We start from the raw sequence: 25,461 nt of genomic DNA on the forward strand, positions 1-25,461 counted from the left end.
AGCTGGAGATTTGGGTGTAAAAATCGAGTTTGATTTAAATAGAACATTTAAGAGAGTCTTTCTGAAAAGAAGTGAAAAAGGTCCAAGTAGCAGTTCCTGAGTGTGGCCACTGGAGGGAGGAGAGTTTGGTCTCTAGGCCCTGTCCAAATTTACTGTGACAGGCCCACACAGTCTCTCACCCTGTCTGGTCTCTGTAGCACAGTAGGCCTACAGTGGATATGGCAACCAAATTGGTGTGCTATCAAAATAAGTCCCCATGAGGACACAGTCCTCCCCATTTTATGTCACTACACCATCAACAATAGCCTACACCACTGTCAGGTTTTGGTAAGATTATGAGACTGATTTCATGTCATTGTGGCCATGTAGCCTGACATTGAGATTTTGACCCCAACCAAAATGATGATTTGGATGGAAAGTCAACTGAATCTCTATATTACCATCTTGCTATCTAGCTGTGGGAACTGTAGGTGCCTCTTCTCAACTTCCCTCAATATTTTCTTATCCAGCTCAAAATGGCTGATCCTAGCCTTCACTAGAATATCAATTTGTTCCAGTATCTTACTTCATTTCAACCTTCTGTGTTGTCAATGTGACTCCTGTTTCCACATTTCTCTATCACCCATCAGAGCCTCTCCCTCACTCTCTATGTGCTTCAACTTTTCTGAGAAAGATAATGGCTCACAGTCACAACATTCTCAAAGAAGACAAGCGACATTGTACAATTTAAAAAGCAGCTGTAACAAAAGTCAGAGAGGCCAATTAACCCTTTCATGCGCAACGTCCACATGCGTGGACAGTAACTTTAACTCTGTTTTCTACTTATTTATCATGTTGATATACACCAATCCACTTCAGGGCAGTTTTAGTAGGTCCTTGGCAATATATTAACAATATGTATCATCTTATATTTGGAATATTGACTGCTTGATGACATCATCAATTCAACATGAGTGACAGTAATGGCCATATGCTGAATGCTCCAGGCATATCTGTAAAAAGCTAGTACTCAAGAAGGCAAAATCATGTAAAAAAAAATATTATGCTATACAGGAGAGTGTGTTGAACAACTCTATGTTTTCAGAAATTAAATCGGATGTAAAATGGAGTTTGTAGACCCTAAAGCAACTGTCCACGTATGTGGACGTTGCGCAACAGAGGAGTTAAATGGCCAAAATTAAGATTTTGGAACTAGGACTTTTTTTTTTTTTTTTTTTTCAAATATGATTTTAATTGCTTTAAATTACAAAGAAACAAACATTTGGTAAACATATTTATAAATAATGACCTAATTACATGTGGTAATGCCAAGGTGGTATGGTAATATGGGGGTAGTAGAGGGTTGGGTGGGTAGTAGAGGGGTGGGTATGAGAGTACTAGAGGGGTGGGTGGATTAGTAGTAGAGGGGTGGGTAGTAGGGATGTAGTAGAGGGGTGGTTGGGTAGTGGTAGAGGTGGGTAATATGGGGGTAGTAGAGGGGTGGGTGAGGGTCGGTGAGCAATAATGGGGGTAGTAGAGGGGTTGGGCGGGTAGTATGGAGGTAGTAGAGAGGTGGGTGGGTAGTATGGGGGTAGTAGAGGGCTGGGTGGGTAGTATGGAGGAAGTAGAGGGCCAAAGTTTCCACATTTTCTGTCATTACATTTTTTCTTTTTTACCCCTTTGTTGCGCACTGTCCACATACGTGGACAGTAACATAACTTCTATATAAAAGCATATTTTTTAAAAATTCCAACTGATTTTCAATATTTGGCTCATATAGAGTAATAAAATCAATACTAAAAAAATCTAGACACTTTTTTTCATAATGCGTGCATGAAAGGGTTAAATTATAACTATGACAATGTTGCTCAAAACCACATTGAAATATAAAGATAGCGAGTGACTGTTGGTCTGTGGGCTGTAGTTTGACAATCAGCACCCCTACTGTAATGCCCTAAAACCTTATGCAATGTAGTTAAAGAAAATGCATGTTACAAGGCTGACTAAAGGTTGCAAGAGCCTTGTCATCATTCAACAAAATCCTGTTACATTATTCAACAGCTCAGTCAGACAGCTGGTAGGCTATACTAACCTCTCTGAGGAGGATGTTCTGGTGACATTGCTTCTTCCTCTCCTGATCACTCTGTCGGCATAACTGGAACAACAAACAAGTTGACTTTAGATAGGCCACACTCTTTCAGCATAATTTTAAATCTAGGCAAACATCTCAAACGTCTCTTAGTTCGGACCTTTAAGACAACGAGTATGCTGACTAGACATCCACTTAACTTTGTGTCTTATTTGATGCATAAGAAATTATTCAGCTCTCATTGATGTCCTGACCTGTCTTTCATAAACTCCATTTTAGAGAAATAATGAGCAATAGACAAATAGACAGAGTTTTAGTTTAACTTAGGCTACATCACACTGAGGAGATGGAAGAATAGGCTACGCGAAAAATGTCCAAGAGAAAGTAGGCTAGAAAATGGACAGATTTCCTTTATTCTTTTCCAATTGTTGGCCTGAACTACTCCGCTCAGCCACCAGGGGAGTAGTTTTTCTACTTTACTTGGGAAAATGCTATTTGCCCATGTGATCAACGCGGACTCATAACATTCTTAAAATCAAACAAAGTGTACGAGAGGATTTAGCAGACAGGTTTCATTTCATTTTTTTTTGGTTTTGTTTTTGTTCTCCCCTTTCTCTCCTTTCCTTTTAATACACAACATAAACGTCTAAAGCAGGGATGGGCAACTTTCATGACTAAGAGGGCCACATTTTTTTAGCATCACCATCAGAGGGCCAAATGTGGCCGGCCGCGCACTTCTGCACATCTGATGCTGCAAAATAATTCTGAATAAGAACGAAATATGTCAATTTTCATGCTCAAATGCATTTTTAACATAGACTCCCTAACAACAAATACAAATATTTTACAGCCAGTGATAAGAATTATTTTCAGTGCAAAGGGCTCACATAAATCACCATTCAATGATGGCACAGAACTGAAAAACAATGGCCCATCATGAAGTGCAACAAGCCTCATATTCAATGCATTTATGCTCCCGCTCCATTTTTAAGAATTTATATACATTTCCTAACGTCCATAATGAGAGTACAGATGTAACATGTAACATCCATCACATCTGTACTCTCATCCAACGCCAAAAAGTAAGCTACAGTAGGCCTACTTGCAGTCATGCATGATTTGTCTCAGCTCCCCCCCTCGACATTATCAGAATGTCAACAATTATGCGCATCACCGTGCGTCGGGACAAATATACCGTTTCGAAGTTTTTACCTCCACTACGCACCCAAACAATTTCGCCATCTGATAGCTTCTTTGCTTTGGCAAGCTCAAGCGAAAACAGCAAAAGACGGATTCCTGTGTAGTTCTGGCAATTAGTCGCTATTGTTAGTGTAGGCTAGCCTACTTTTGTTTTGAGGTTGGCTACGACAGCGACCGAGAAGCTCCGTGTGTGTAGGGCAGGCTACTTCTGATAACTTTTCGCAAGGCGTTGTAGTGTAGTGGCGACTTAAGTTTAAATCTTTCATGGTTGATATAGTTTCTAGCAAAACTTGACATGGGTTTGCCTTTCCATTCTATGAACAGACACTGCTTCCGATTTTGACTGAAAGGTAGCCTACGGTTTTCTAAGTGAGTTTTCTACTTTTCTTCCATGTGTGCACTGTTTTTCTTCAGCGATGGTAAAGATCCGAGGGCCTGAGATGATTTGCATAGGAGGCGCTATCTATCGGCGAACAGTATAATTACAATGACGGTGCGGTAAAAAAAAAAAAAAAAAAAAAACACACATTTTTAATCACAGTAAAATGATCATCCGCGGGCCGCACTGAGTGAGGAGGCGGGCCGCATGCGGCCCGCGGGCCGCCAGTTGCCCATCCCTGGTCTAAAGCTACATTGAAGCTCCACACCTAATCAACAGTTGGTGGCGGTAATGCACCAAGTTGGATGCCAACCGCCAATAAAAACTAAAGAAGAAGAAGAAGAAGATCAACGCGGAACCGGTGAAAACGAAAACGAAAGTAGGCCTAGTAGGAAGACTACGAGGGCAAGTCGCGCATCAATTGTCATCAATTGTATGTCGGTAAGTAGCCTAGGCTATACATACACAATTACAATTACGGTTGTAGGCTACCCGATAGATGTAGTGATTGGTTTGTTCGTGGAGAAGATATTACCCTAGGCGAGGAGGGGATCATCAACAACCGGAGACGAGACGGAACAGAGTTGATGATGGCGGCGGCCTACTGTAGCCTACGTGAAATAGTAGCCTAGAGTAGGCCTACTTTTCACAATTTACAAATCTTGACTCAGATATTGCAGCCGTGAACATGAGAGAAATATCTTGCTATTATGCGGGACTATAGACTATCGTCATGATTCATCGACTGTAGCCTAAGTGGGTCCAGTGTAGGCTAGTAGTTAGGCCTAATATTGGTAGAGTAGCTAGCCTACAGTTGGGACGTGTGAACAGTTGATACGTGGGCTTAAGTTGTTGTTTTTATCCCCCCTACTTCGTCTATTATTAACGGTGGAGCAGAAATGAACCCAGATCTGATTGGTCCACACAGCTGCTAAAAGTAAGCACTTCATCATCAACCTTGATGTGTCTTTATGCCGTCCTCTCTTTCTCTATTTCTCTCTATCTCTTTACCTTTATTTCCTGTATTTACTGATTGATTGATTGATTGATTGATTAGGATGGATCTCCCTCAAGAGGGTGAGGATGTTGCCAGCGATGTTGTCAGTGCAAATCAGACAGGCAGAGTAGCATGTGCTGTATCCAGCTACGTGTCCATGAATAATGAGTCCGTTACTCATGGACATCAGGGGGTCAGCAAAGGACAAAGGCTAAGCGTACACAGTGCAGGGTGAGTTACAGTAAACACGCACGCATGCACGCACACACACACACACACACACACACACACACACACACACACACACACACACACACACACACACACACACACACACACACACACACACACACACACACACACATGCACGCAGATTGACACACATTGACACTCATTGATCTCTCTCTCTCACTCACACACTCTCTCTCTCTCACACACACACACACAAATGTATGCAGGTCTGTAAAACTGTGTCTGTGTGTGTGTGTGTGTGTGTGTGTGTGTGTGTGACGTGTGTGTGTGTGTGTGTGTGTGTGTGTGTGTAGAGAGATATGGAGAATTGTGTTTACTAAATTTGTTGATTGATCTTGTGTATCCAGACCACAGACACACAGACCAGTGTCTCCAGTGCCCAGCTGTGTGTCTATGAAGAGTGATTGGTCCATGGAACACCCACTATATTTCAGGAGTGGACCACCACCGTCTGATCCAAAGTGAGTTTGCATACAGTATGTGTGGGAAAGTGTGTGTTTGTGTGTCTGTGTGTGTCTGCTGGTGGAGCTGTTGGAGAGAGGCAACATTTGAAACATGAAGAATCACATACACACATACAGCATGTATGTAGGGAGCCGCTTGGGAAATAATTCATATGCACACTCACGTACACAACAAACTAACACACACCCATGCATAGACAAATACAGACACACACACACACACACACACACACACATTCACACAGATGGACACACAGATTGACACACATTGATCTCTCTCTCTCTCACTCACACTCTCTCTCTCTCTCACACACACACAGACACACAAATGTATGCAGGTCTGTAAAACTGTGTCTGTGTGTGTGTGTGTGTGTGTGTGTGTGTGACGTGTGTGTGTGTGTGTGTGTGTGTGTGTAGAGAGATATGGAGAATTGTGTTTACTAAATTTGTTGATTGATCTTGTGTATCCAGACCACAGACACACAGACCAGTGTCTCCAGTGCCCAGCTGTGTGTCCATGAAGAGTGACTGGTCCATGGAACACCCACTATATTTCAGGAGTGGACCACCACAGTCTGATCCAAAGTGAGATTGCAGAAACAATGTTTTACATTTCAAAATGTTTGGAGTGTGTGTGTGTGTGTGTGTGTGTGTGTGTGTGTGTGTGTGTGTGTGTGTGTGTGTGTGTGTGTGTGTGTGTGTGTGTGTGTGTGTGTGTGTGTGTGTGTGTGTGTGTGTGTGTGTGTGTGTGTGTGTGTGTGTGTGTGTGTGTGTGTGTGTGTGTGTGTGTGTGTGTGTGTGTGTGTGTGTGTGTGTGTGTGTGTAGAGAGATATGGAGAATTGTGTTTGCTAAATTTGTTGATTGTGCCTATCTTGTGTATCCAGACCACAGACACACAGACCAGTGTCTCCAGTGCCCAGCTGTGTGTCCATGAAGAGTGACTGGTCCATGGAACACCCACTATATTTCAGGAGTGGACCACCACAGTCTGATCCAAAGTGAGATTGCAGAAACAATGTTTTACATTTCAAAATGTTTGGAGTGTACATACAGTGTGTGTGTGTGTGTGTGTGTGTGTGTGTGTGTGTGTGTGTGTGTGTGTGTGTGTGTGTGTGTGTGTGTGTGTGTGTGTGTGTGTGTGTGTGTGTGTGTGTGTGTGTGTGTGTGTGTGTGTGTGTGTGTGTGTGTGTGTGTGTGTGTGTGTGTGTGTGTGTGTGTGTGTGTGTGTGTGTGTAGAGAGATATGGAGAATTGTGTTTGCTAAATTTGTTGATTGTGCCTATCTTGTGTATCCAGACCACAGACACACAGACCAGTGTCTCCAGTGCCCAGCTGTGTGTCCATGAAGAGTGACTGGTCCATGGAACACCCACTATATTTCAGGAGTGGACCACCACAGTCTGATCCAAAGTGAGTAGGCCTATGACTTCTGGTCATATAAAGTTAGTGTTAATTGTGTGATGTAATTGTGGTCCCAATATCAAACACTGATTATGCCTTTTCTGCCATAATCAAGTTGCCATATTTTTTTTTCTGCAATGGGTTTAGGAGTAATCTGACCCAGGATCAGTCCAGGTGTGGAGTGTGTGAGCAGCTACTGAGGGACCCAGTCATCACCAGCTGTGGACACAGTTTCTGCAGGCAGTGCATCAGCAGCTACTGGAGCCAGTCTGGTCCATCAGGAGACTACAGCTGCCCCCAGTGCAGAAAGAGACCCAGAACACAACCCACTATAACTATGGCACAGTCACTGTTATACCCACCTACAGCCATGACACAGCCACACCTATGCCTACCAACAGCCATGGCACAACCTCACCTATACCCACCTACAGCCATGACTCTACCTCACCTATACCCACCTTCAGACATGGCACAACCTTTGTCATACCAGCACAGTGAAATGGAACTTCATCTGAACCCATCTGCAAACATGGCACAAGTTCCTCCATCCCCACACACAGACAGGGGACAGCATCCTCAGTACTCAGACTCAGCCATGGGGCAGCATAATCATCCACACATCCAGCACCCTCTTTATCCACACATCCACGCGGCACAGATCTCTCCACTGTCTCCTTTAGATGAGCACACAGTCATGAGAGGCAGCACCCATCTGCAAACTGAGCATGCTCCAGTCAAAATGGACAAACTAACAGGTGAGGCTTGAAGATCAGAGTCTAAGAGCAAGATTTATGCTGACTACGAAGACCATTTTTATTTTGAAGATATCAGAAAAATGGTGCTGACATTTTATCAGCTGATACTGTATTGTAACACTTGGGCTACACCGGGTCTGCAACTGAAGCGCTAGTAATAAAGATAATATTTATAGAAGACTATGCTCCATCCACATAGCGTAATAATAGTTGTTGAAGACTGTGCTGCATTCACATATTTGTAGAAGACTATGCTCCATCCACATAGTATAATAATAGTTGTAGAAGACTGTGCTACATTCACACAGCATAATAACAGCTGTAGAAGACTATTATCCATACACATAGCGCAATAATAGTTGTAGAAGAAGGTTGATTTTTTTCGAACATATGTGCGGCTACCACGTCTGGTGTAGCCAGTTCTAGTGATTACAGTGGAGGCTGATTGTTGCAGCAGATGCAATGTGAACATACAGTAGCTTCCCTGTTTGGCTGAAAATATGTCTGTTAGAAACACTGACCAATTATTTATTAGTCCGAAATTATACATGGAAATGAGTGTCTCTCATGCCCATTGCATGAGACTTGAGAATGTTTGTTTGACTGTTTGTTTATTTGTGTCGTGCTAAACAGATGACCGTGTCCTGAACAAAGTGCTGAAGACCCATAAAGTTAATATGAAGAGGAGGTTTGAGAGCATATGTGAAGGCATCATCAGGTCAGGGACTCAAACACTTCTGAACAAGATCTACACAGAGCTCTACATCACAGAGGGAGAGAGTGAAGACGTGAATAATGAGCATGAGGTTTGGCAGGTAGAGTCAGCATCCAGGCCACAAAAAACAGAAGATACAGCAATCCGCTGCAATGATATTTTCAATCCCTTACCTGGACAGGAGAGACACATCAGAATGGTCATGACCAAGGGGATTGCTGGCATTGGAAAAACTGTCTCAGTGCAGAAGTTCATCCTTGACTGGGCAGAGGAGAGAGCTAACCAGGATATAGATTTCATGTTTGTGCTTCCGTTCCGTGAGCTGAATTTGGTCAAACATGATCAGTACAGTCTTCACAGGCTCCTGCTTGACTTCCACCCTGAGCTTAGGGAGCTACAGGATGGTGAATACAAAGATTGTCACATTGTGTTCATCTTTGATGGTCTGGATGAGAGTCGACTTCCACTGAATTTCCAAGAGAATCAGAGGTTGTCTGATGTAGCACAAACATCATCTGTGGATATGCTGATGACGAGCCTCATTCAGGGAACTCTGATTCCCTCTGCTCTCATCTGGATAACCTCCCGACCAGCAGCAACCAATCAGATCCCTTCTCAGTGCATCAGTCAGGTCACAGAAGTACGAGGATTCAATGACCCACAGAAGGAAGAGTACTTCAGGAAGAGAGTCAGTGACCAGAATCAAGCCAACAGAATCATCTCACACATTAAGGCATCTAGGAGTCTCCACATCATGTGCCACATGCCAGTCTTCTGTTGGATCTCAGCCACTGTCCTTCAGCAGATACTGGAACAAGATGATGGGAAGGAAGCCCCCAAAACTCTGACTGAGATGTTCATACACTTTCTGCTCATCCAGACCACCAGGAAGGGCCAGAAGTATCAAGACGAAAGTGAGACAGACAGACAGAGGCTCCTGGAATTACATAAGGGTGTGATATTGAAACTGGCAGAGCTGGCTTTCAAGAATCTGGAGAATGGCAATCTCATGTTCTATGAGGAAGACCTGAGAGAGTGTGGCATTGATGTCAGTGAAGCCTCAGTGTACTCTGGCATGTGCACTGAGATCTTCAGGGAGGAATGTGTGTTCTACCACAAGAAGGTCTACTGCTTTGTCCATCTGAGCATTCAGGAGTTCTTGGCAGCCATGTTTGTGTTTCACTCTTACATGTCAGGACATATGGAGGCACTGAAATCCTTCCTCGCTAAAAAACACAGAGACAATCAAGCTCCCCTTCCTTTGCATATCCTGTTGAAGAGTGCTGTAGATAAGGCTTTGGACAGCAAGAATGGACACTTGGACCTTTTCCTCCGCTTCCTTGTAGGCATCTCAGTGAAGAGCAATCAAGCCCTCTTGCAAGGCTTGTTGACAAACACACACAGCAGCTCAGAGAGCATCAAGAAAACATGTAGCTATATCAAGATTATCAAGAGGAGGGACCTGTCACCTGAAAGATGCATCAATCTATTTCACTGCTTATTTGAAATGAATGATCAATCCCTTTATGAAGATCTTCAGAAATATCTCAAATCTCCCGATGGCTTCACGGGTGAATTGAGACCTGCCCACTGTTCAGCACTGGCCCACATGCTTCTGATGTCTGAGGAGGTGCTGGATGAGTTTGACCTGAAGAAGTACAAAACATCAGAGGAGGGATGGAGGAGACTGGTGCCAGCTGTGAGATGCTGCAGAAAGGCTCTGTGAGTATCACTATACTTCTTTTCTGAGTTAATTTATTTCATGTCCAATGTGTAGGCCAGTAGTGATTCATATGCAAGTCATAATGGGAATAGCCTACACAGAGAAATCTAAGATACATTTGCACCTGTATTCTGTATTTCACAACACCTGACGTCCAGCAGTTTTGCATAATGTCAGGATGTGGGTTTGGGCACAGAGACCTGTCAAATGAGGAGGCACAGGTCAATAGGTCATCGATAGTACACAAGAGGCAGGGCGTAAGTTTCAGAATACAGTTAATTCAGCACAGGGAAATGTTAGCATAAGAGAATTCTCAAATTGAGACAGGGGAGTTCAGTCTACAAGCATAAAGGTCCAGGGCTTATGTTCCAAAAACGGAGAAGATTAACAAAAAAATCAGTTCACAAGAGAGATAAGTCCAATGGTAAGTCTGCTTGCCATGCGTAATCCTGACAGAAGTTCGTCAGATAAACAGATTCCACCACGTCAGCTTGAGCAGGTACTTGAAGATCTTGTCGAAGCACTGAAGTCAGTCTCAGCTCAGCTTACATATTTACCAAATGAGTCATGTGGTGATTCCACTTATTGAATCACAGGTAAACTGAGAAGCTCAGACAAAATGTGATTGAGAATAATGTCTCTACCCAGTGGTGACTATCAGGAACTGTGCGAGGTCTGGCAGGTTAAATACATTCTTTTATGTTTCAGTGGTAAGTGAGGCAGATACATGAACTGTTCCATCATGAAATATTTCAACATCAAATCAAATCAATCCACACATAACTCCTTTGGCAGGTTTATGTTACATTATTCTATTATTAGGGGCAGCCGTGGTGTACTGGTTAGCGTACCGGGCTTGTAACCGGAGGGTTGCCGGTTCGATCCCCGACCAGTCCACCATGGCTGAAGTGCCCTTGAGCAAGGCACCTAACCCCTCACTGCACCCCGAGCGCCGCTGGTTGGGCAGGCAGCTCACTGCTCTGGGTTGTGTGATTCACCTCACTGTGTGTTCACTGTGTGCTGTGTGTTCACTAATTCGGTTAAATTGGGTTAAATGCAGAGAACTGAATTTCCCTCACGGGATCAAAAAAGTATATATTCTATTCTATTCTATTATCTGTTTAACAGAGAGCCTTCCTCAGTATTGGGTTAGCATTATGAGAATATTCCATGTTATATGGAGGTGCCTGGTATAAATGAGGTGTAATAGGATAGAGGAGACCGCACACTCTTGTCCAGATGCCAACATTTATTAAATGACATTTATGTGTCATTTATTACATTTTGGCATCTGGACAAGACTGTGCGGTCTCCTCTATCCTATTCAACTATTACCGTGACCAGCACCTCGTGAAAACAGGTGTATGCTGCTCTCCTTTAAAACATAAATGAGGTGTAAAACACTGAATATCATTTTCTCCAGTCTGAGCTGTCTAAGGGTCTGGCACATACTGTACCTATGGGGGGCACTTATTTTCCTCCCTCACTCTTCCTGCAGATTTAAACATGATCCATTCTTTGCCTCTCTTGCAGACTTGCTGGCTGTAAGCTAACAGAGAAGTCCTGTGAAATTGTGGCCTCGGCTCTGAAGTCTGCAAACTCCCCCTTAAGAGAGCTGGACCTGAGTCAGAATGACCTGCAGGCGTCAGGAGAAAAGCTGCTCTCTGCTCTACAGAGTCCACACTGCAAACTGGAGACTCTGAGGTCAGTAATATGGTAGACTGTATTTTGAGACACATGCTGATGAAAGCAGACTGTGTTAACCAGACAAAACAACATTGCTGTTTACTTACTTTGATTGATTGTCCTCTGATTTCAGTCTCTTTTTCATGTTGTTTCATTCAGATTTGTTGGTTGTAAACTGAGGGGAAGATTTCTGGCTGTGACTCTTCAGTGGGCGAATTCCCACCTAAGAGAGCTGGACATCAGTGAGAGTGAGCTTCAGGACTGTGGAGGAGAACTGCTCCATCAACCACTGAATCAAGACTGTAAAGTGAGGTCTGTATTTTGCAGTGCACACAGACATGTGTTTTCTGTTTGATTAAAAAACAGTCTATCTTTCTATAATCCTATAAAATGCCAGATGATAAAGAGTATGAAGGACATGTTGCTTATAGTGTTTTCCTCTCTCACTGTAGACTCATCAGCCGTGAACTCAAACACAGCTCCTCTGAGGTTGTGGTCTCAATTCTGCAGTCATGCATTTCTCAACTGAGTGAGTTGGACATGAGTGGCTGTGATCTGCAAACATCAGAAGAGAAGCTCTTTGGTCTTACAAACCCAAACTGCCATCTGGAGAGTCTGAGGTCAGTAAAAACATATAATAAAGATGTCATTTTTGGGACCAGACGAGAGTTTGTGCAACAATGGCTTTTAATGCTGGGCTAATTAAGTGAAAGTGAATTTGTCCCAGACCTCTCAGTTAGTTGTAATACTCCCTGCTGATGTGATGTGATGTGCAATTACATTTATTTACTTAGCTGACACATTAAAAGTGTCCTACATTTGAGAACTGATCGATATTCAAGCTAGAAGGCCGTAGGGTAACAATAGATATAGATGAATGTATTTTGAAGAAGTTACAAGCAACTCTCTCTCTGCAAAAGTGGTTATTTGCCTTTACACAGAATGCACTTTAGGCTGTGACAGGCTCCCTTCCTGCATGTCCACAGTAGCTAGCAGAAACATCAGCTGGGCAGAGTGACCGATCTCAGGCAGCGGCCAAAGCCTTTCCTGCCACAGTGCATCTCAGAGTCGTGTCAGCATGGGGTTTATCCAGGAGGACAAATCCCCTTGGATTATTTATCCACACACACACACACACACACACACACACACACACACACACACACACACACACACACACACACACACACACACACACACACACACACAGTTTATGAACCTGTTCCCTTGGTTTACTAATCCATGTGCATGGTTCCTAACATGTCCCCTGTTCCTGAGTTCTGATTTCTAATCTGTAACATGGTGGTCATTGAACAGGGTTGGACTCTTCACTGGTGTTATGTAGGGGTGGGCGATATAGTTTGCGATTTTATCGTGATTGTTTTTTTAACGATGTGCAAATTTGCATTATCGAGTATTTAAATTACTCGAGGGGAGGAGGGGCACACACAAAATCACGCATTGAAACCCCATAAATTCACTAAATCAGGAGGAGTGCAACAGAAGTGAGAGAAGCCGCTGGCTGCAGCAGAGCAAGTCACATGATCACGGTGCACGTTGTCACACCCATGCCTAATGTTTATGTTGTGGCATAGATGAGTTAAACAGGCGTTTTTCCTACACGGTCACGTTGTTATGTGGAGAGAAAACATTAGCCTTTGAGTATTTTAATAGTCAGTTGTAAAAAAAAAAAAAAAAACCTTTTCCTATGTAACCCAAGTTGTGTAAATGGACTTAAGTTTGCTCTAAATATCTACTTTTATTGATTATGCTAACCGTTAGCATCTCTATGGGATTTCCCATAGACATTAGCCATAAGCTAACGCATCAGTTTCTAACTTGGAATGCTAGCCTATGTGATTGCTCTTTAACAAGGAAATAACTGGCAGTAAGGGGTTCGCACTCTGAAAAAATATAGACAAAGTCTTTGCTGAAGAAAGGTTTTTTACTGCCTTTTTTTGATATCTTTTGGTTTGACGCACCTGACTAAAAATACTTTCATCGAGAGCGCAACAGTACCCCACCTTCTGACAAGGAAATAATTGAAATGTACTCTGTTGTTATGCTTAGTTTTACAGTGAATCCTTTGTAAAAGTTTGAAAAGAATTTCAGCTTCAGAGTTTCTCTTGGGAAACTGTTAGCCCTATCCATCTATTCTAATGTAGCTGGTTAGACTTTGGCTACAACACACAAGTGGGGGCAGAATTACAAATGTGTTAAAAAGTCACAGGTTGTTATTGATTATTATTGTAATGTTGCTATTCATAAATAATGAGCTGTAAAGTAACTCAGACTTTTAAAAACATTTTTTTAAAGGATATCGACTAATTATCGTCATCGTCTAAATCACAAAAAATATCGAGATATTATTTTTTGTCCATATCGCCCACCCCTAGTGTTATGTACTTTGATGGATTGATTAGCAGTAGATTTTATTAATCACACCAGGGTGGGAATTTCGTCATTTTAGGGGCAAGGCCATTTGGCCTTCACCTTCTTTTTTTTTTTAGGGGCACCAAGGCCACATGATAGGGCACAAAGGCCACTGAGTAAAATTCGATGGTTTTACTTTTCAGGGTTATCTCGACACAAATACATAGACCCGCTATTCGCTGTAGGCTTTGAGAAACACTAACACAGCCTCAAACTTCTTTAAGTTGAGGCCCAATCATGGCAGACTTCGGGGTCATAGGGCCCATCTACACATACCTCACCCCACCCCCCATCAAATCATCATTATGATTATCATATCACAATTAGTATTATGCTATATTGTTAGACATGCACTTTCACTTCAAAGCAGTCAATGTTTGTGCCAATATTGTTTACCAAAAGTTTGTGAAAACTATGCACATCAGGGGTGTGCTTTACTAATGTAAGATAGGCTATATAATTACAATAGTTCATTCTTTTGCATGTTTGCATGAGATACTTCTGAAAACAACAGCAAATATGAGTACCATGATTGTTTTGGGATGTTTCCCTCATGGAAGCATCATAAGCCGTTTTCAGACAGGTTTCTGTACATTCTGTGATAATTACCTGCCACAAATCAAATACGGGACGATTCTGTATTATACTGAATGGTTGGCAACCCTGTCAGGGGCATAAAGGCCACTGTGGCCTTATGATGGGTTTTTTTTCAGGGGGCATCAAGGCCAAAGTGTAGGGCAACGGCGGCCATGGCCTCATGGCCTTGGTATAATTCCCACCCTGAATCACACACATTGCTACTGTACACTTTAATTGATATGTCTTCTCTGATTGTCACTGTTTGTTATTTTCTGTTACATGGGTTATGATCTTACAGACTGGTTGGCTGTAAACTGAGAGGAAGATTTCTGTCTGTGGCTCTTCAGTGGGCGAACTCCCACCTAAGAGAGCTGGACATCAGTGAGAGTGAGCTTCAGGACTGTGGAGGAGAACTGCTCCATCAACCACTGAATCAAGACTGTAAAGTGAGGTCTGTATTTTGCATAGTGCACACAGACATGTGCTTTCTGTTTGATTAAAAAAAACAGTCCATCTTTTTATTATCTGGCATTTCATATTTGGGATTATAGAGAGTATGAAGGACATGTTGCTTATAGTGTTTTCCTCTCTCACTGTAGACTCATCAGCTGTAGACTCAAACACAGCTCCTCTGAGGTTGTGGTCTCAGTTCTGCAGTCATATATTTCTCAACTGAGTGAGTTGGACATGAGTGGCTGTGATCTGCAAACATCAGAAGAGAAGCTGCTCTCTAGTCTTACAAACCCAAACTGCCACCTGGAGAAACTGAGGTCAGTAAAACATATAATAAAGATGTCATTTTTGGGACCAGACCTCTCAGTTAGTATTAATACTCCCTGCTGATGTGATGTGATGTGATCTACAATTACATTTATTCACTTAGCTGACACATTGAAAGTGACCTACATTTGAGAACTGATATTCAAGCTACAAGGCCGTAGGGTAACAATAGATACTGCTTTGTCAAATTGGTCTGATGGTTGTATACTAATACAAGAGTGAAATCCAATGGCATGCAGGGATACTGTCCTCCAATATACAATGTTGTAGATGAAAATATTTTGAAGAAGTTACAAGCAACTCTCTCTGCAAAAGTGGTCATTTGCCTTTACACAGAATGCCCTTTAGGCTGTGACAGGCTCCCTTCCTGCATGTCCACAGTAGCTAGCAGAAACATCAGCTGGGCAGAGTGACCGATCTCAGGTAGTGGCCAAAGCCTTTCCTGCCACAGTGCATCTCAGAGTCGTGTCAGCATGGGGTTTGTCCAGGAGGACCGATTGTCCCCTTGGATTATTTATACACACACACACACACACACACACACACAGTTTATGAACCTGTTCCCTTGGTTTACTAATCCATGTGCATGGTTCCTAACATGTCCCCCCTGTTTCTGAGTTCTGATTTCTAATCTGTAACATGGTGGTCATTGAACAGGGTTGGACTCTTCACTGGTGTTATGTACTTTGATTGATTGATTAGCAGTAGACTTTAATCACACAATGACAACATTGCTACTTTACACTTCAATTGATACGTCTTCTGTGATTGTCACTAATTGTAATTCTCTGTTACATGGGTTATGATCTTACAGACTTGTTGGCTGTAAACTGAGGGGAAGATATCTGGCCTTGGCCCACCAGGGGGCAAACCCCCACCTGAGAGAGCTGGACATGAGTGACAGTGAGCTTGAGGACCATGGAGGAGAACTGCTCCATCAACCACTGAATCAAGACTGTAAAGTGAGGTCTGTATTTTGCACAGTGCACACAGACTGGTATTTCTGCTTAAAGTAATAAACAGCTAACACCTTTATTTACCATTTCATATTTGGGAATGTAAGGAGTGTAGAGGACATGTTGCTCATGGTGTTTTCCTCTCTTTCTGTAGACTTACCAGGTGTAAACTCAAATACAGCTACTCTGAGGTTGTGGTCTCAGTTCTGCAGTCATATATTTCTCAACTGAGTGAGTTGGACATGAGTGGCTGTGATCTTCAAACATCAGAAGAGAAGCTGCTCTCTGGTCTTAAAAACCCAAACTGTCAACTGAAGAAAATGAGGTCAGTAGAACTCTGAAGGACACACAGGCCTTATCTACACATTCACATGTTGGACATAAAAGAGTGTAACTGTTATTTCCTACTGGAATCAAAACATGAATTTGTGAAACAGTGTCTTTTATTTTTGTGTCAATGTTGATGTGAGAGAGTTGGTCCAAGACCTGTTACTGTAGTATCATACTCCTTCCTGATGTGTCCCATATAGAGCTCAGTTAACTGTAGAGTATATTAATAGGACAACAACAAAATCTGTGTTTCACTCTTGACTGGTCTCTGATTGCATGTTTTGTGTTACATGGTCTTTATTGTTACAGACTTGTTGGCTGTAAACTGAGAGGAAGATTTCTGGCTGTGACTCTTCAGTGGGCAAACTCCCACCTAAGAGAGCTGGACATCAGTGAGAGTGAGCTTCAGGACTGTGGAGGAGAACTGCTCCATCAACTGCTGAATCAAGACTGTAAAATGAGGTATGTAATTTGCAGTGCACACAGACTGGTGCTCTCTGTTTGATCTAATGAACAGTATATCATATCATTTTGGGAATGTAAGGAGTATAGAGGACATGTTGTTTATACTGTTTGTTATTCTCTCACTCTAGACTCATCAGCTGTAGACTCAAACACAGCTCCTCTGAGGTTGTGGTCTCAGTTCTGCTGTCATATATTTCTCAACTGAGTGAGTTGGACATGAGTGGCTGTGATCTGCAAACATCAGAAGAGAAGCTGCTCTCTGGTCTTACAAACCCAAACTGCCAACTGGAGAAACTGAGGTCAGTAAAACTCTGAGGGACACAGAATTCATAGAGGCCCTATTTATACATTCATACTTGGGCATATGAGTGTGATTTCTGTTTTTGGGGCACTGGAATCCAGATATGAAGTTGTGAAATATCATCACATAATGTATTATTGTTGTTTATGTAAGTGAATGTGTCACGGTAGCATAAATTCTCCCTGCTGACACTTTTGTCCAAAGCAACTTAAAGTTGATGTCTAACATGCAAGCTACATGGTAAAAAGGAGGCCGTAGGGTAACAATAAATGCTGCTTTTTCAAACACCACCTGGCGAACCAGATGAGAGTGCAGAAATAAGCACCAGCCAGAGAGTTATCAAGAGGATGGTGTTGTAGAAGGAAGTAGCTTCTAGCATCTAGAGCACAGAGCACAGAAACACTGTGTGTTATCTCCACCATTTAAACCGTAGGGTAACAATAATACTGCTTTTTCAAACACCATAAGAGAACCAGGGGATGAGAGTGCAAACGTTTAAGCACCAGCCAGAGTGTAATCAAGAAGATGGTAGTAGAGGGAAGTAGAAGGATAGCATCTAGCATCTAGAGCACCGAGCACAGTAACGCTGTGTTTCATCTCCACCATTTAAACATTGTGTGGCCGTTGGGAGTTAGAACCCAGTTACAGTATATTATGCCACAATATGGTCTGACTATGCCACCCTTTACAACAAATGTTGGGCAGAATAGCACCATAATACTCAATGTTGACAGGAGATCCACGTTTGGTTCACCATTTGCACACGGCTCCAAAGGGATTCAGCACCCCAAAGACAGCAACCCGGATTACACTGAGAAAACAGTCCAATGTCCAAACAAAGTAAACAAACAGACGAGAAGCGGGTTTCATTCACAAAATGTTCCTAATGACCTTGTGTGAACTGAGGCACACATACACTGGAGGCACAGAAGCCAGTGGCCCCAGATGATGGAGTGCACGGGACCTGGTATAACGACGGGTTTGGCCACCAGCACCAGCATACGGCAGTGATTACGCAGACACCCTGTAGCACCAGCACAGTCTGGCCACGAGAGAGAGAGAGAGAGAGAGAGAGAGAGAGAGAGAGAGTCCTAGCAGAGATCACCCTGTAGCACCAACACAGTCTGGCCACGAGAGAGAGAGAGAGAGAGAGAGAGAGAGAGAGAGAGAGAGAGAGTCCTAGCAGAGATCTTAGCAGAGAGTGTTCTCTACAATTCCTTAACATTGTAACAATTGACGTTTTTTAAAGCTTGCTGCCTACTGTACACTTCTTTCCTCTCTGACTGTATGTGCAGACTTGCTGGTTGTAAACAGTCAGAGGGACCCTGTGAGGTTGTAGCCTCTGCTGTGCAGCACATGGTGTCCCTGTTAGAACTGGACCTGAGTGACCATCATATGAATATCGCTGCAGTTCAGTTCCTAAGTGCAGGGAGATACCGCCTGAGTTTGAGTGATGGGCTGTGTTTGTTTGCTACACACCAAAATAGTCTGATACTTTAGTAAGGGGGCTCCTCTGTTGAAGACCAAACTAATTCATGCCCAGAATCTCCTCAGCATCAACTTATATCGTTCTGAATCTGTTATGTTCCTGGTGAGCTGGGTGAAACTACACAATGTAGGAAGGGACCAGAATAGTGTTCAAATTCATACAAATGATAACCGTATTGTTTATGAATTTATATGAATGGCATACAGTGATCCTGTGTCCAGAGAGAGAGAGAGAGAGAGAGAGAGAGAGAGTCCTAGCAGAGATCACCCTGTAGCACCAACACAGTCTGGACACGAGAGAGAGTGTTTTAGCAGAGATTAAGATTACACAATATTCTAATATTCTGTTTACACGCCCATTCACCCTGTAGCACCAGCACGGTCTGGACACAAGAGAGAGAGAGTCCTAGCAGAGATTAAAATTTGTTCTGTTTACATGCACATTCAGCGTTAAGACCGAAGACGCCTCCATGATTCAGTCACTAGTGACTGCACACATACTGTACCCTTCAACACACGGAACGCCAGCACACTGAGTGCCTATACTACGCTCATCTGTAATCACGGTTCCACTCCGCTCCATTTCCCTGGCTAAGCAGCTGACTGACGACGCAAGATCCCGCCTCTATGGATACCTTGCCATAAGCCCTTGCTACTCGCTTCTGGGTCCTAAAGTCCCACTGCCAATCTTGATAAGAATTTGTCATATTGTGATATTAATGATAAAGGTGATGACATGTTTGATCATATTTTTTGTGTGTTTGCACTACTTGCACTACTATTAATATGTTCACTGGCAAAAAATAGCCTTTCATGACATATTGTGGTATAGTTTTACATTAGTGTTGCCCAAACCAATATTATGATTATACAAGTGATTCAATTAAATTATATTATTCCTATCTGCTTTTTTGCACTCTTGTCTTTGTCACTCTATGCAGACTTGCTGGTTGTAAACTGACAGAGGAGTTTGGTGAAGTTTTAGCCTCTGCTGTGCAGCACATGGTCTCCCTGACAGAACTGGACCTGAGTGACAACCACGTGAGCATCACTGGAATTCAGCTTCTGAATGCTGGGATAAGTCGCCTCAACAGTCATCTGCAGATACTAAGGTGGATTTTTTTTTTTTTTTTAAAGCATATTTTTTGGGCTTTTGTGCCTTTAATGTTGACAGGACAGTAGAGAGAGACAGGAAGCGAATGGGTGAGAGAGTCGGGGTGGGATCCGGAAAGGACCTCGGGGCGGGAATCGAACCCGGGTCGCCGGCGTGCGGTGCAGGTGCCCCAGCCAGTTGCGCCACGGCTGGGGCCACTAAGGTGGATTTTTAAATTATTTTGGTTTTTCTCTTGCTTGTGAAATGTGTGTTTAAGATACATGCTGTTTATTTGCTACAGCAAATGCACTGTATGGTTCAGTTAGGGGCCATAAGTTCAGTAAGGCCAGTCTTCTCCCTCATTCTCTTGGTATGCTGAATGAAATTACACAATGTATGAAGGAACCTGTTTATATTCATATGATCTGAATAGTGTCCATATTCATACATATGATCTAAATAGTGTCTATATTTACAGTATACGATCTGAATAGTGTCCATATTCATATGAGCTGAATAGTGTCCATATTCATATGATCTGAATAGTGTCCATAATATGAATAGTGTCCATGTTCATACAGTATAGTAATATTCATGCATATAATCCCAAGTAACGGACTTTAAATCTCTCTAATTTTCTCACAGTATCAACATGTATGGATTAGGTCAGGGAGAAGGCAGTCCACTCTATGCACTGAAAGACCTGGCTTGTTACTTCCGGTGGAGCCAGGTGTTTTTGTAGTCGCTATTGCTAATGTAATTAGTGTCTACATGGACCCAGTTGGGTGTTGCACCTAGTGAGTCAGCACATTACGATAAAGAAGGATTCATGCGTGTGGTAACATTTTTATTATTGGGCAAACAAGATATTCAGCGTCCGGGTCAACATGTAAGGAGCAGAATATAAGACAAGATGCTGTTACAACACCACTAACACTCCACTGGAAATAAGTGAGCCAGGTCAAAATCTTTTAATCAGTGTCAACATGCATGGATAGGTCAGGGGTCAAAATCTTTCCGTTGCATACAGTGGACTGACAATCAGAACCTGCTGACAGAGCAGGTCTGATTGTAACACAAGTCTGTTGTAACGTTGTTCCACAGCTGTGTAGGTTCAGGTCTTTATTCAGTCATGTCACTGTCAGTTCTACTGTTGACCTCGCTTGGGATTGACAAAGTAGTAGGAGATGGGATATCCTTGGTACACACATTGATTTGACTGCGAAAGTAACGTGTCTTACTTTTGCATCTGATCTTTTTATTGTTCCATTTTATAAGACATAGGCTACTCAGAGTATAGCTTAGAATCATTAGTTTCATAATGTATTGATGTTTAAATTGTATTAATAATTATTTGATGTTTGAATTATTTTCATAATTGTTTGATCTTGAAATCATTCCCCATGTTGAAGTCCCATGTGCAGTAGAGTACAACCCACAGTATATTATACAACATTCCCCATGTTGAAGTCCCATGCCTATGCAGTACAACCCACAGTATAGTATACAACATTCCCCATGTTGAAGTCCCATGTCTATGCAGTAGAGTACAACCCACAGTATATTATACAACATTCATGTTGAAATCCCATGTGCAGTAGAGTACAACCCACAGTATATTATACAACATTCGTGTTGAAGTCCCATGTCTATGCAGTACAACCCACAGTATATTATACAACATTCCCCATGTTGAAGTCCCATGTCTATGCAGTAGAGTTGTATTGATGTGAGTTCCCCTGTGTTCTCTTTCTCTCTCTCCCCCTCTAAAGGTATCACCATGGAGAAAATGGCAGAATCCAACCAGAACTGAGAAAGTGTGAGTGCTGATTAATATTTAAGCAATAAGCCCAGAGAGGCCGTCGTTTGGACTTTAGAACAGCTAAGGGGGGTTGTTAGGCACAACACAATCTGTGCTGCATCTGTGATTATCTGTACAGGTGTGACCACATGTTGTGTCATTTCTGATCACACTGACATGTGTGTGTGTGTGTGTGTGTGTGTGTGCCTGACTGTCTGTATGTGTATGTGCTTTCTTATATGTACTGTACATCATTTGGAAAGTGTCTTTTCACTAGCAACAATGTGTCTTTATCATTGAACAGTATTTGGTGGTTCTTACGGGGAAATATTTTGGTTATTTGGAAGCTTAATATAATTAATACCATTTCCATGTGCACTGAACTTGTTGGAGGAAAGTTTGAGTGTTTTGAGAGTAGAATGAAAGGGAAAGATCAGAGCAGCACAACACAAGACTTAAAGTAGAAAGAAAAAGTCACTGTGATCTGATTTCAGACTCTGACCTTAACTAAGGGATGATCTCAGGGTCCTGGAGTCATGCAGCAGGTCATGGAGTGATGGCAGATCACAGCCAATCACAGCCAAGTTAATGATGTTTGACACATAAGCATCTGTTTGTGTGTCTGAGTGAGTGTGGGTTCATGAGTGTGTGCAGTGTGTGCGTGTGCAGGCACATCTGCACTTTTATGGCTGTGTTTGTCTCTGTGTGTGTGTGTGTGTGTGTGTGTGTGTGTGTGTGTGTGTGTGTGTGTGTGTGTGTGTGGTGAAATGTGTACGCCGCAGTTGCAGTACTGCAAGGATGAAAGGGGTAAATAAACACAAGGGTGTGTGTGTGGGGGGGGGGGGGGATAAATATGGGGAGTTGGAGTAGGAGAGACAACTATACATTAGACATTACAAGACTGTACAGTACCACACATATTTATTTTATTTATTTGTTTATTTGTCAGGGACAATGCAGCGCACATTATTACATACATAGCTATCACAGTCAATGCCATAACAATGTCTGTAGATGTGTTACATAAAAGGTTTCTAGCCAGTTGGCTAATTTGCAACCCCAGTCCCTGGTCAGACCTTTCTAAAAAACATGTTGTAGTCTAAAAGTAATCTAAAAAGTGTAGTATATGTGTGCAAACACCTCTCTATACATATATAGACCAACAAAAGATCAAGGTAATTTTAGTGTTCATACCCTGACCATACACAACAGAATAACCACAACATACAAAGGAGCATCACAACCAGTAAGTCACATAACATAACCCCCAGACACCCAGCTGCCCACATACTCTCACTTATATGGACAGACAGTCACAACATACCCCAATACACTAACACAGACAGCAAATCACATACAATACAACCCCCAGATATACCTAGCCGCCCGCAAACTCTCACCAATGCGAACAGCCAGTCACCCACACACACACACACACACACACACACACAAACACACACACACTCACACACGCACACACACACCCCAGACAGCAAAACATCACATCACATAAGACACAGTCCCCAGATACCTAACCGCCTGCAAACTCTCACCAATGCGAGCAGCCAGGCATCAACAGACAGTACAGTAAAACATAGACAATAGAGTGTGCGTGTGTGTGTGTGTGCATGCGTGTCCTAGTGGCTGCAACCCTGATTTACTTTCAGCCAGTGTTTTACCTTACTGCTAAATGTTTTCAGTTCAGTTTGTGTTTTTAGTTCTATTGGTAAGTCGTTCCAAAAGCGGGTTCCTATTACTGAGAAACATGACTGGCCAAATGAGGTTTTGCGCCCCTCTACTGTGCAGTTACCACCCACTGCTCCCCTTGTGGCCACGCTCCTTGCATTTGATTTTGTGACAAATGGACAGAGTACAGAGGGCGCTAAATTGTTTGCGCATTTGAAAATTAATTTTAGAAAAGAAAACTTAATAAAACTGTCAAAACTTAATAACTTATATTTTTGTAAAATGAAACAGTGATGTGATGTTACTGGTTTCTGGTCCATTATTTTCAGTGCCTGTTTGTATAATGATGTGACTGGTTTGACGGTTGTCTGGGAGGCTTGGCCCCATACAGTAATACAGTATGATAAGTGAGAGAGTATCATTGCATGAAAAAACAACAGAGCTGCCTTGACCGGGATATGATGTCTTATTATTCTGAAGCAATTCAGGTTAGTCCGAACGGTCTTGCAGAGTTTCTTGATGTGTTTTTTGAAATTAAGTTGTGAGTCTAAAATAATACCTAAAAATGTAAATTCATCGACTTCCTCTATAGCCTCTTGGCCTATTTTAATGGTGCATTTGGCTTTACCTCTAATAGAGAAGCACATAGAGACAGTCTTTTTGATGTTAAGTGTCAGGTGGTTATCTTTGAGCCATTGGGATACTCCGTCCATTTCCTTAGTCAGGACCTCTGCAGCTGCACCTGGTGTTCTAGCTGGTGCGTATAAGACTGTATCGTCAGCCATACTATCTATACAAGCACACATGATACAGCCAGACATAATTGTACAAACACACACACACACACAAATGCACACACACAACCACTATACTTACATGTAAGACAACTATACATACATAAAACGGCAGGCCCATGGACATGAGACATGTACTACAAACAGTAGCCTATACATTCCGGATGCAGTAAAGCAAGTGTGAAATTAACAGTGTAGGTAGAATTTAAAAAGTCAGTAGTGACCATGGCAATGCATACAGTAGTAGAGCATATCATAAAAGAAATAAGGCAGCACATGTGGTAAATAAAGGGAAGGAACTGTTCAGTCACTGACCATTTAGGATTCTGACAGCTTGTGGTATTAAACTGTGTCTGAATGGTGTGGTATGGGTGGTAATGCTCCGGTAGCGCTTACCAGAGGGAAGCAGAGAGAAGAGGGAGTGAGCTGGGTGGCTGGCATCCTTGATGATGGACTCAGCCCTCCTCTGACAGCGTGTGGAGGAGACAGTTGACAGAGGTGACAGTTGATAGTTGACAGAGGTCTATGGTGGTAGAATAGTGTCATATCTTGCAAGCGCAATACAACATCCTCAGGAGCAAATACTATTAATTCACTCGCATAGACACAGCAGCGAGCGAGGAAAACAACAGCTGGGGGCCTTACGCTCTCCAAGATGAGTTCTGCTCGCTCTCTTGAAGTACAGCTTTGCTCGTGTGGGTTGACTTTTGACAGTTTGGGGGACAGAACCAAGGAAGTTGCCTGTTGTGATTGGTCATTTTTCAACCTGAAGTCCCGCCCGCTTAGTTACTGTCTGTTGCTAAACTTCTACAAATGTAGTCATGTGTAACATTAACCACCCCTTTGTTGTTTCTGTTTACTGCTTACTGTGTGTGTGTGTGTGTGTGTGTGTGTGTGTGTGTGTGTGTGTGTGTGTCTGTCTGTGTGTTCAATATTTGTGTCTGTGTGTGTGTTATTGCTCACTGTTTGCTGCTTACTCGGTGTGCGTGTCCAGTATGTGTGTGTTTGCTCTGGTAGCACTTACCAGAGGAGAGAAGAGAGGATAGGGAGTGAGCTGGGTGGCTGGCGTCCTTGATGATGGACTCAGCCCTCCTCTGACAGCGTGTGGAGGC

The 25,461-nt window shown here is 42.7% G+C and overlaps 1 protein-coding gene and 1 long non-coding RNA gene across 2 annotated transcripts in view; both read left to right on the plus strand.

The window, feature by feature from the left end:
- The first annotated feature begins 4,014 nt into the window (after positions 1-4,014).
- On the plus strand, positions 4,015-5,357 carry LOC134075444 (uncharacterized). Its single transcript, XR_009938196.1, has 4 exons — positions 4,015-4,088; positions 4,545-4,584; positions 4,705-4,875; positions 5,244-5,357. It is a non-coding gene; the product is annotated as an uncharacterized LOC134075444 (long non-coding RNA).
- Positions 5,358-6,669: 1,312 nt separating this feature from the next.
- LOC134078525 (NLR family CARD domain-containing protein 3-like) overlaps positions 6,670-25,461 on the plus strand; it is an 80,617-nt gene continuing 61,825 nt past the window's right edge. The window contains exons 1-9 of the mRNA XM_062534519.1: positions 6,670-6,770; positions 6,909-7,519; positions 8,153-9,956; positions 11,491-11,661; positions 11,803-11,955; positions 12,096-12,263; positions 14,954-15,052; positions 19,917-20,087; positions 21,841-21,887. Of these exons, the coding sequence (XP_062390503.1) occupies positions 6,703-6,770; positions 6,909-7,519; positions 8,153-9,956; positions 11,491-11,661; positions 11,803-11,955; positions 12,096-12,263; positions 14,954-15,052; positions 19,917-20,087; positions 21,841-21,887 (3,292 nt within the window). The 5' untranslated portion in view covers positions 6,670-6,702. The remainder of the gene's footprint in view (positions 6,771-6,908; positions 7,520-8,152; positions 9,957-11,490; positions 11,662-11,802; positions 11,956-12,095; positions 12,264-14,953; positions 15,053-19,916; positions 20,088-21,840; positions 21,888-25,461) is intronic.

This window comes from Sardina pilchardus, chromosome 1 (genome assembly GCF_963854185.1).
Source record: "Sardina pilchardus chromosome 1, fSarPil1.1, whole genome shotgun sequence".
Classification (NCBI taxonomy): Eukaryota; Metazoa; Chordata; class Actinopteri; order Clupeiformes; family Clupeidae; genus Sardina; species Sardina pilchardus.